The sequence below is a fragment of the Diadema antillarum genome, unplaced genomic scaffold (assembly GCF_040938485.1).
Source record: "Diadema antillarum isolate AM-2024a unplaced genomic scaffold, OU_Dant_1.0 seq00000675_RagTag, whole genome shotgun sequence".
Taxonomy (NCBI): domain Eukaryota; kingdom Metazoa; phylum Echinodermata; class Echinoidea; order Diadematoida; family Diadematidae; genus Diadema; species Diadema antillarum.
In genome coordinates, this window is record NW_027271581.1 from 691,801 (window position 1) to 703,988 (window position 12,188).

The 12,188-nt window shown below is 38.3% G+C and overlaps 1 protein-coding gene across 1 annotated transcript in view; it reads left to right on the forward strand.

The window, feature by feature from the left end:
• The first annotated feature begins 1,728 nt into the window (after positions 1-1,728).
• The window catches only part of LOC139737015 (adenylate cyclase type 3-like), a 54,285-nt gene continuing 43,825 nt past the window's right edge, over positions 1,729-12,188 (forward strand). The window contains exon 1 of the mRNA XM_071647690.1: positions 1,729-2,427. Coding sequence (XP_071503791.1) covers positions 1,759-2,427 — 669 coding nt within the window. The 5' untranslated portion in view covers positions 1,729-1,758. The remainder of the gene's footprint in view (positions 2,428-12,188) is intronic.

The following is a 12,188-nucleotide window of genomic DNA, read 5'->3' on the forward strand; positions in this document are numbered from 1 at the left end:
GAGTCCGAATGTATTGCATGCTATCGTGGGTATAGGTTCACACATCTTATTACCAGCAACAACGCCGCCAACCAGAATGCAAACAGCAGAAGTAACGTATAGCTGCGATAAAAGAGTATCTTATCCGCGTTCAGCTACTTTCTCCATGCACCCTCCTATTGCAAAGCGAACAATTTGAGCATTATCAGCAACCAGCGTGTGATGTTATTCTTGTGAGAATAAATAAATACCTAATTTAACAAAGTAAGAATAACAAACTGTCAAATAACAGGGTGCTCGGTAGCACCTTTACACTTTTCTTTCTATTACGATGCTCTTAGACCGCCACTGTAAAAACGATAAGGGACTAGAACAAAATGCAGAGAATTGTTATGTGGTAAAATTTTGAATTCCCTTATCGCTATATGTATTTGGCGTGTACCTGCTTCAATTTTGTCAAGAACTTGATTATACGTATTCTTCATTTTCTGATTAAAGTAGAATATTGCAGCATCGGCGCAACACATCTGCACGCTAGTTAATGAGGCTTTAGTCGTGCATGTGATTTGGTATTGTACTCCGGATGTCCTGCAGTACTGTATCTATGGTAATGGTGGAAAACCGTGTACGTTATGAACACTCGTGTGTTCTGTGACGAATATCATTTACTCGATAGTAAAGGTTTTATGTGTGTGTGTGTGTGTGTGTGTGTGTGTGTGTGTGTGTGTGTGTCTTTCTGTCTGTATGTGTGATTGGAACCGCGACATAACTATCATCCGTCTGCGTGTGTTCAGTATTGTCCACACAAGGAGGTATCACACATTGTGATTACGGACTGCGCTATTATAACCGATAATACTGATAATTAGTTACATGTTTCACATGTGCATGTTTGGCTAAAAAAGAGCGAGAGAAATATCTAACATGGATGGATAAGATGATCTTTGAAGGACAAGTATGGTTAAGTATATGAATCTTTGTGAATAAGAAATGAATCTGTGTAATGCGCGTTATACTGTCTACCTACATATGTGTATTTTCCCTCTTCATTCCATTCCCCCACCCCTCTCCCCATCTCTCTTGCCCCTTTGATAAAAATATAGCAGTATTTTTCTTGATTTTTACAATATGTAATTCCATATATCATTATTCTTGCAGACGATGCAGAAAGCAACGTTCAACGTGGCGTTCTTAAACGAAATTCTGTAGCAACGAACGGCTAAGAGTTGGCATCGATCGGTCCTATCCATTATCGTCACTCGGCTTGGGCATACACACTCGAGGTACCTACATCAACCCGAGTCGAAGCCAACCGTCAAAACAACAACACTGCGTGAGGATAATATCTTGCGTTTGATGTTTTTTGCTCGCAAAGGAGTGAACCGTAATATGATAGCACTTTTCTCGCTGGGGAACGCATCAGGAATTAATATTTTCTTCCCGGGCTCCCAATATCTTTCCTCCTTTTATAACACGAGGGAGTTTTCCTTGCCGTGATGTCTGAGATAAGACGCCAGCTAGCTGATAGCTCCTCCAGACCCGGGGGAAAAGAAAAACTCGGATAAAATTGAGCCGAAGTGGCGTAATTGGATCTGCAGAAGAAATGACTTTGGGGTTTTGAAACGAGAAGCCGTATATTTTAACGAAAACGTCTCATCACAATGCCGTCCACGTGTTCTTGACGGCCGCTAGGCCAGTGGATTTCTTTTTTTCTCCATTGAGACACAGCTTCAACGACTTCTTTGTCGACGTCGCTGTCAACAAGGCTTTGCGATCACAATGGGTATCTTAGGGTCGCGCTCGAGAAGCGCGTCGACGCAGCCGATGGTCCGAAGTGTGTCGCCGGACATCGAGCTCAGCACCGTCATGGACACGGAACTCGTCGACAAGGCTTATGGCAAGCGCGATAAGAACAAAGGACGGCCGCGGTCACGCCGGTACAATCCGCTGCACCGGCGCTTTGAGTCCCACGACATGGAAAAGTCGTATCAGAAGTTCTTCGTGCGACGTCGCATCGAAACGCTGCCGGTGATGATCGGTTTCGCGTTCCTCTTTGACGCGGTCGTACTCATCTTGTACTACCTGGACGAGAATAACCCTAACCGCGTCAAGGCAATCTCCATCATGGCGATCTGCGCCATTACGAACATTGTTCTCTTCGCCTTAGCTCGTTACCGCCTCGTCACCGACTCGGCCCTTTCTCGGGTCATGCCTTACGTCATTTGGAGCCTGGTGTGCGTCCAGACCTTCGCGGACCTAGGCTTGTACTTCCAGCCCCTTATACCGAGTGACGGTGTCGGTTGGCAAGTGTTCTTCATCTTCGCCTCGTTCACCATGCTGCCCGTACCCTTGGTAGCGATGATATTGCTCAGTGCCATTGCCATCACGATCCACTGCACCGTGGTAGGAGTCCTCTCTACGGTAAACAGGGAACACATGGCCGAACAGGTGGGTTAAAGAAGTTCTCATTCTTTCTGATTTATCTTCTCCAGTAAAGTGAATATACCTTGCATAATGTCATGCAGTTTGCCTTTTACGATGTGTAACATAACACTGAACATTCCCCGGGAATTATATATTCTTCAAGAGCTCATATTTTCCCGAAGTTCGCAGCGCTGAGGGAAAATATTGTCTCGAGGAGAATACGTAACACCCAAGAGAGTGTCAAGTATTATTTTTAATTGACATGATTATAATGCATTATTTGTTTTATTATTTCTAGAGAAGTACACATCTTTTCATTTTATGGCCCGGTTGGCGGCTAGTCAATTTCTGGACTTATGTTACCTGATGTGATATCACTGCGCGTAATATATCAATTCTGATCTTCTCTGCATTAATCACGTGGTTGTATTTTGACAAATCAACGACCAATACTTAAGTAAACCAAATATAAGGAATGTATGATGCTGTTGATCTTTTTTAAATCTCTGTCGTCTGCATCTCAAGATTATTCCCTCGCGTTGTTATCAGTTTTCTCGTTCTCTTCCTTTTCTGTGTCCTCTTCTCTTTCTTCCCCAACTTCTGCTTACATATATATTTTTTCGCATTCGTCAATATCATATTCGTCTTCCCTGTTGACTTTAGGAGTCTACCTATCACAACAGACCCCTCCTACCGGGGGGCAGCCTTACGTTTCGATCAGTCTTCCTCAGTCCAAACACTCCAATGTTGACTAACGGAAAAAGGACGTCAAAATCAGAAAAGTCCTGTTTTCGAATCATGTCCTGATGCGTGCATTCATCGTCCACAAGTGCTGACATAATGTTTCCCTTGACCTGGCTCCTTAATATGGCTGGGGTAATGATAATGATAGGGCCCTTACTTTAGGAGAAAGCGTGCTGCTACACTGAAAAGAAAAGGTGTGTAGGCCTAATATACTTTCCCCACTGGGTTTGTTATTTCAAAAATTATAACTATTACTGTTAAAATCAATATAAAGATTCCTCTTCTTCTTCTTTTTCTTCTTCTTCTTCTTATCCTTCTATGTTACCATTATTGTCATCATTAGTAGTAAATTGTATATAGCAGTAGTACTATAGTAGTAGTAGTAGTAGTAGTAGTAGTAATAATAATGATGATAAAAATAAAAATAGTTTCAATAATAGAAATGGCAGTGGTAGTGGTATAATCTTTATTTATATTATTGTCAGCATTGATTACATTACTTATCGTTATCATCGTCACCATCTACTTGTAATTATATGCATATGTGATATCATTAGGTCATTGCCATACAATATTACTATCATCGCTGACATATTTGGACGATAATGCCTCCTTTTGAGAACCTTTAGAGCAATTCCACGATAAAGTGGACATGACAGATGGGTCAAGCTATATCCACAAAGATTATCAATTGTACTTGTTGCCAGCATCATGCAATTTTAACCCTTTCTGTGCCAAAAATCTAGAACTGTGTTTACAATGCAGTGGGGTTTGATATGCCAATCAACACTCAAAGCACATGGTGGGTTAAAATGGAAGCAGTCCACTTACCGTGTGCCACCTACAGATTCATAACCAGAGCAAACATTTCTGAAGGTTTTGAACTTTTAATTACGGTAAAGGCAACAGTTTCAGTTGAGTTAACACCCTTTGTTGATATTTTTATCATAATTGACAATTTTTTTTAATCACATGGTTTGACTCTTCTTTTGTAGACTCAAATGCGTTCTAACATGATAAACAGTCTGAAGTCTTGCTGCAGCTTTCCTGTGGGTATCCTAAAGAATTACCTAGGGCATACTGAAGCTAGATCGATGTGTCCACCAAAAGTTAATCTCACTGGAATAGTATACTTTCCTGTGCATGGTACTATGCGCAATCTTACAATTTCACCATTAAAAGAGCCACACTCATTAGGATTAATGTGTATGAATGAGAATTTGCATTGTAATCATTTTTAGGTACATGTTCATTTTCCAGTACATCTTTGAAAACGAATAATAATTATGGTACATTTTGTACCACACAGATTGCTTGAATAATTCTTTTTATTGCTACTGAAATTGCTAAGTGGGTTCACCTGGCTTTGTGACCAAAGGAATTAAATCAAAGTTTCACATTTGTATGTCATCTTTAAATATACAAATTGGACTTTTAAAGAGTAGTTGTAAACCCTAAAAGTTCACTCAGAAATATTTAACAAGCTTTCAATGATGACAGAGTGAATTATGTCTCAAAACATAAAGTATATTTTACTGAAAGAGCAGTGTTCCTGACTGTAACGTGTACAAACGTATGGCATGTCACGGCGTTACAGTGCAAAGTTTTCCTTTACTTTGTTGATTTTGTTAATATGTTATGATTTCAATGATTTTTTGTTTTATCTGGAAGTGTTATACTGTGATGTCAAACATTCATCATTAATCATTATTTCATTCTACCTAATGGAGAAACACTATGAGCTGAAAGTAAGACAACAGGATTCTCCACAGGTTTTCTACACACATTTCAGAGGTCACGGTGTTACAGTCACGGTGTTACGGTGCACTTATTTAAAATCTATGTCCCAGTTTTCCTGTCACTTGATTCTTTAATCAAATTTTACTCTATTATCATTATTGAGTCTCTAGTACATTCGTGAACAGATCCACTTATCAAAATGTTCATTAACTTCACAGAGTTCGGTCAGTAAACAAAGTGCAAAAAAACCCGTCCATTTTGCGTCACGGTGTTACAGTGGTAATTAATCATGCATATCTCATTTACCAGAGCAATTTTTCTTCCTTTCTTTTGTTTTCAAAATTGCTTATGACGATATGCATAGATATACAACAAAAATTTTTTCTCATGTGTTACATTTTGATTATTATTTACAATTGATGAGTGAAATTATACTCAAAAGTGTCACGGTGTTATCGTGGAATTGCCCTTTGGTCACATCTACCAAACTCATTTTTAATTCTTTCAAGTCTCGCCTTGTAATATTCTATCATGTTTCCTCGTCTCTTCATGATATCTCAGATATCAGCTCCTCTGTCCTTTAACAAACAAATTCCATCATCCGTCAATATTTTGTCTCAGGTGCACAGGCGTGATGCGACAAATTAGTTTGGACACTGTGAAAGAAGCGACAATGCAGGCGTGTCCGCCCTCGCGTCTTTTAATTGGGTCCTTTACCTCGCTCGAATCCCACCCCCCCCCCTCCTTGATCGCATGTAATAAATCCTGAAGTAAACCACTATCTCCGTCGTGCTGGCAAAATACCACTTCATTCTGAAAAGCCCTGGCAGGATTTGTGGCAAGTTCTCTTCTCTTAGCGTGGATTTTCTTTCATCTGGCGTACGACGAAGTGAAATCTTGCCCGCCAGCGTATCGTTCAAAAAAAAAAAAAAAAAAAAAGAGAAAAAGAATACAATGCTAGGTCGTTTACATTTTAATCGTCGTCCACGGTAAAACACACTCAGGAAAGAGAGAGAGAGAGAGAGAGAGAGAGAGAGAGAGAGAGAGAGAGAGACAGGGGGGCAGGGAAAAAGTGGGGCGCGTAATATTGGAAATGGCAAGGAGCATTATGCATAGTTAAAGTTATAATCCATTAGTGGATTTGTTTTTCTGGTGGCGATTTTAAGTATGGAAGGGTTCCACTGATGGAGTAGGACAATGTTTCCAGCAATTTAGGTCTGTGGAGGTGTTTGTCTGTCCATTTGTTTGTCTTTATTCTTTAAAGGGATAGTACAGTATTGGTGGAGATGGGAATTGGGCTTTTAACTTTTTGCGAGATATCAAGAAAACACTTATGATATAGTACAGGGCATACCATTTTAAGAGGAATTCAAAGTTTATTTGATGAAAATCGGGTTTAAAATGACTGAAACATCCAAAAACAAAGTAAAACAAAGTGATCGTGATAAAGTGTGGGTCCCACACTTTATTAGAAACGCTCTTTTTTGATATCTCAGCCATTTCAAAACCAATTTTCATCAAATAAACGTTGAATTCCTCATAAAATTACATGCTCTTTCATATTTCATAAGAGGTTTCTCATTATTTCACTAAAAAATGTTAGAAACCCGAAATTAGGTCTCAACCAAAACTGTACAATCCCTTTAATGTTTGTCCGCATATATGACGGATGTATGAGTTCGTGTGTTCGTATCTTTATTCTTTTCAAGGTGGATTTGCACTTGTTGCTTTTTCTGTTTGTTTTGTTTTGTTTTTTGTTTTTTATTTTGTTTTTGTTTTTCGCTGAGCACGGCTTGCTTCAGGCGGCGTTATAAGATAACTGTTGCTGCATGAAAGTGCAGTACTGCATGAACAGGGTTAAGCTATTGTTGCTATCGTTGTGTTTTTGAGCGCCGCTTTTTGAATACACAGTTTACGAATGCATAATTCAACTCAGTGAAGGTCATTGAAGAATATATTAATTAGTAAATGAATAGATTTGTACCGAATGGGTTAATTTACCATCTAAACAGACTCAGGTATGTACGTGGCCTCAGAGCTGATTACATATTTTTCGATCTTTCTCCGAGTGCAGGAAAAAGTGAAAAATAAACCGCCAAGCAAAACTAGCAACTAGCTATAAAAATGAAAAAGTTTAATCCGCATTGAGTCAATGTCGGTGCAGACGCCTAACCCTTACCAGAAGGCCTTCCGGATATTCATGTTATCATCTGGTTTCGATGAAATCATATACCTGTGCTGATGTCTCTATCACACATTTTGTCTACCAGTCTTCCAAAATGTCAAAATTTTCACTGTGGCAATTAAACTGTCCTCATTCATTCTCCATGCATATTTAGTGATCTGCAATACTAAGATACTGCAAGCTCCAATGAAATGCTCTACTACGTTTACCTACATCTGAATCCTGATTGTGTCTTTTCGTGGTAACATGCCACCGGTTCCATTACATTTGCTCTTGCAACTATTGCTCCCATGAAATATCTGCACGCTATGCCAAACATAAATTCTACTCATATACATAACCCAAATCCTAATCCTAATCCTAATCCTAATCCTAATCCCCACATCAAGCTAAACCTAAAGCCCTATCTCAACCCTTACCCTAATTCGAAGTCCGTGGAGAAGATAAGACCGGAGCAATTGTGGCGCGGAGCAAATGTAATTGTCACCCATGTCACTTACTACCTTTTGAATTGCCAGCAGGTTTATCCTGGTCTTGAAACATACAAGTGAAAAAAAAAAAAAAACCATCCTGGATAAGTTGGCATCCGAACTCTCATATGAAATACGATCTTTTCTTGTCGTATTCAGTGATGGAATTCTACTCATAGACAAAGACGTAGGCTGCTTATCCCTCAAAGATAGGATCTTTTATAGAACGAGTATTTTTATGCTTAAATATGTACATTTGGTATTGCCGTGTATTTTTGATGATTATTTTAAAACGCATTCTATGAGTCATAATTTCAATACACGTTATAAACAAAACCTTGTCTTGCCATTATGCCGATCTAAGATGAAATATAGGAACTCAGTGCAATATGAAGGTGAAAAAGTATGGAATAACGTTATTCACTGGAATATAATCTTAAGGGCATTATCAGTTTAAATAATTTTAAGTTGAAATTGAAACAATATCTCTTTGAATCGTATGATTAATTACGTTTTATCAAGGTATTGGAACATTACACGTTCATGGCGTTCTGTTTTGTGTTGTATTTATGTACTGTTTGTTTTTATGTGTATTTTTTTCTATTATTGAGTATCTAGTATCTAGTGTTATTATGTAACATTTTGCATTTTGTATTTTCATGCCAATCTGTTTTTTAATGTACTTCTGCATAGGGAATCACAATCTTCAAGCCACTGGCTTTTTCGTGGTTTTCCTCGACGTTTGATTATTGTACAAATATTGGCTGTATTGCTTTTATGAAATCAATAAATTGAATTGAATTGAAATTAAAATTGAATGCAACGAGAAAGTAAAAAAAAAAAATCAAAAAGAATTGCAAGCTGACAGCTACTCTTTGGGTGGCTGCCTGTCGTGTTACGAACACATCTTTCCCCCATAGAATCATGCATGTCTGCGTTGCAGACGATGCGTAGGCCACGGCGACGTACGGACATGACGTTCAGTGGCATCGGTACCAGCGTTGCCATAGACACGGCACGCCATGTCGCCATGTTTGCGCGATGGCGCTGAAACGAGCGGCATAATTTGCTTCGCGCACACCTTACCCCGATATCAATATGGTGCTTCTCGCACGCGGCGTACACCTCAATATCGCAGTCGACATGTGAGTGGGAGTTTGATGCTAGCCTACATCAAGGCAACATGAATTAATCATCATATCCGCAATTTACGGTGCTTTTTTAATTTCTTTTTTTTTGCTGTTGTTCTATCCTGCTTTCACTCTCTTTCTCTCTCTCTTCCCCTCTCTCTTTACGCATTAAATATTTATGCGTAGTGTATGTACTGTGTGATAGCTTTAGGAATCCTAGAGCTACACACATAATGTCATAGATTTCCACATCTCCCTATATCTGTTTATCTATCTATCTATCTATCTATCTTCTATCTATCTATCTATCTATTCATTTATCTATCTATCTACCTATCTATCTATATATCTATATCTATCTATCCATCTGTCTATCTATCTATCTATCTATCTATCTATCTATGTATCTATCTGTGTATCTATCTATTTATTTATTTATCTCTATCTATCTATCTATCTATCTGTTTATCTATCTATCTATCTATCTATCTATCTATCTATCTGTCTATCTATCTATCAAGATCTATCTATCTATCTATCTATCAAGATCTATCTATCTATCTGTCTATCTTCCTATCTATCTATCTATCTGTGTTTCTATCTATCTATCTATCTATCTATCTATCTATCTATCTACCTATCTATCTATCAAGGTCCCTACTGGTACCAATTATATTGTATTATACACTGCTCCCTAATCTCGAATTGTATCTCTTCATCATCTTTCACAACACTGTTTAGTGTCCATTTCTGGGCGAGTATAATGCCCTCTGCCCCTTTTTCCCTATTTACTAATTTGTGCCATTGTTCTCCATCTTGCTAATTGGACCTCACCGACGTAACCCACTAAATCGTAAAGACAATCCATCCACCTTCTGCTTTTTTTTCTATAACCCTCATCAGAATTAAAGCTTTCAACGTTGGTTTGGGTGCGAGTGTGTTTACCTTTATAGATCACGCTCTTTATCCTAATTTCTCCCCGTCGATGCTAGTAAAGAAAATGGAATCCCGCTTGAATCATTCCCGTCAAGGATATTTGGAACCAATTTTCGCGATGACTCCATTTCCTGTGTATTATCCATTGTTATCCATTACGAATATTCTTGCCATCGCATTAAAAAGAAAACAAGCATCCCCAGGTAAATTATTCGCCAGGAGTCGGGTCTGGCAATTAACAAATAATGTATACTGGGCAAATTTTGTGCCCAAGTCATCGAGCCTTCCCTTGAGGCAAAATGCTGCATTCTGATGCATTCAGTTTTCGTCTAGTTAGTATTAGTATACGACCATTCTGGTGGGAAAATATTTTGTGAATATAGTGTTTGGAGAAAATACAAAAATAACGCTTATTGACATAAACAGACACTCCAAATTCCAAATCTTTGGGTATGCTTTTATGTAATAATGATATGATTGAATTTTTCCTTGTATCTCACCCTCTCTCTATCTCCATATCATACCATGTTTATGCATATACTAGAAACGGGTTTATGATATATATGAGAGATCAATACAAATAGTATCAAAACGAATTTTTACATTACTTTTCTCCCCACTGACATTTCCGTGATTCACCCAAATACGACAAAGAAAAAATGCACACACAATAAACACTTCCCGAAAATGTTTGAGTAAAGTGAGTTAGTATAGTTATTCTGAAATAGCACTATTGATATATTGAATTTGGAAGCTACAACTAATTGAATTATATTATAGAAACATTCTATGCTCCCGCCAAAAGCACGAAAAAAAAAATGCAGCAACTTGAAAACAAAACCCAACGAAGCTGGCCATATAGTATGCATTAATTCGCTAAGATTAAGTTTAGTGCACCTTACCAAATTGGATTAGTGAGACATAATATGTATACCGTGTGCATTCAGCAGTGATGGGAAATTTTTCTGACGAATATATTCAGACAGCGATGAGTCACGAAACGCACGAGAACAAATTATTTTGCGGTGATCAAATCAGAGTATTACTTCTGTTACGACTAAAAATAATAGCTATGAGATGACATTGCATCTTTCATTGAAATCGCCCAGTCCTTTCTCGTTTGTCTTTTTTTTTTTTGGAGGGGGGGGGGGAGGGAAATCCACATTCAACATTAAAGGGATCGTATAGTTTTGGTTGAGACCTAATTCCGGGTTTCTAACGTTTTTTTGGTGAGATAATGAGAAACCTTATGAAATATGAAAGAGCATGTAAATCCATGAGGAATTCAATGTTTATTTGATGAACATCGGTTTTGAAATGGCTGAGATATCCAAAATAGAGCTATTCTAAAAAAGTGTGGGACCCACACTTTTTTTACGATTGCTTTGTTTTACTTTGTTTTTGGATGTTTCAGTCATCCCAAACCCAATTTTCATCAGATAAACTTTGAATTCCTCTTTGAATGGTATGCTCTGTACTATTTCATAAGTGTTTTCTCGGTATCTCGCAAAAAGTTAACAGCCCAATTCTTATCTCCACCAATACTGTACTATCATCCCTTGAAGGGCAGAGTCAGTAATTAAACAATATTTTATTGCTTATTGTTTGTTTTCCAAGTAGATTACGCATAGTAATGCTCCAGACGCACTATACTCTTTAATAATGGCAAGTCACCCTCCGATGGATCCACAATATACATGAAACATAATATAGATGTGGTTATTCCTCGTAGAATATGTTTTTAAGCTTGTTTGTTTCCGCGAGAGGTTACGTATAGTGGTGTTCCAAACGTTAAATTATTATCTTGATGTCAACAAGTTCCATCAATGCACTCAAAAACTCCATTTGAAATTTCTATTTGTCTTACACAGAGCTACAGTTTGTACGTCTTGTCATACACAAAGGCCCGAATTCACGAAGGTGGTACAAATGAAACCATGGTTTCAACCATGGTCAAAAAACATGGAGCGCCAAGTGTCGCACAGAATATTTCGTTACGAAATTGGTCATTTCGTCGACAAAATGACCGTTTCGTTAACGAAATTATTATTTCGTGGACGAAATGTTCATTTAGTTACAAAATGTTGTCATTTCGTTACAAAATAATCATTTCATCGACGAAATGACTGATTTCATATAACGAAATGTTAAAGGCGACACTTGGCGCTCCATGGTTTTTGTCCATGGTTTAAACCATGGTTTCATTTGTACCACCTTCGTGAATTCGGGCCAAACAGTTTCCTCAGTAGGGTGTTGTTGCTAAGCAACGCCGAATACAGGCTCATGTGAATTGTTATCAGAATTTCTCGCTTATGTTATTTCCTCTTTGACTTATCAACTTACGGTATTTTCACGTAAACAAGTATTATTGTTTCAAATTTATTGTCCCCGCTGAACGAGTTCGAGCAGGGGACTATGAAACGGGCTCCGTACGTGTGTGTGTCCGTGTGTCCGTCCGTCCGTCCGTGTGTCCGTCCGTGTGTCCGTCCGTGTGTGCGTCCGTGTGTGATCAAAATCTTCAATTTGCTACTTCTCTGTCATTTATGAGCCAATTTTGATTCTGTTTGCTTTATATGATAG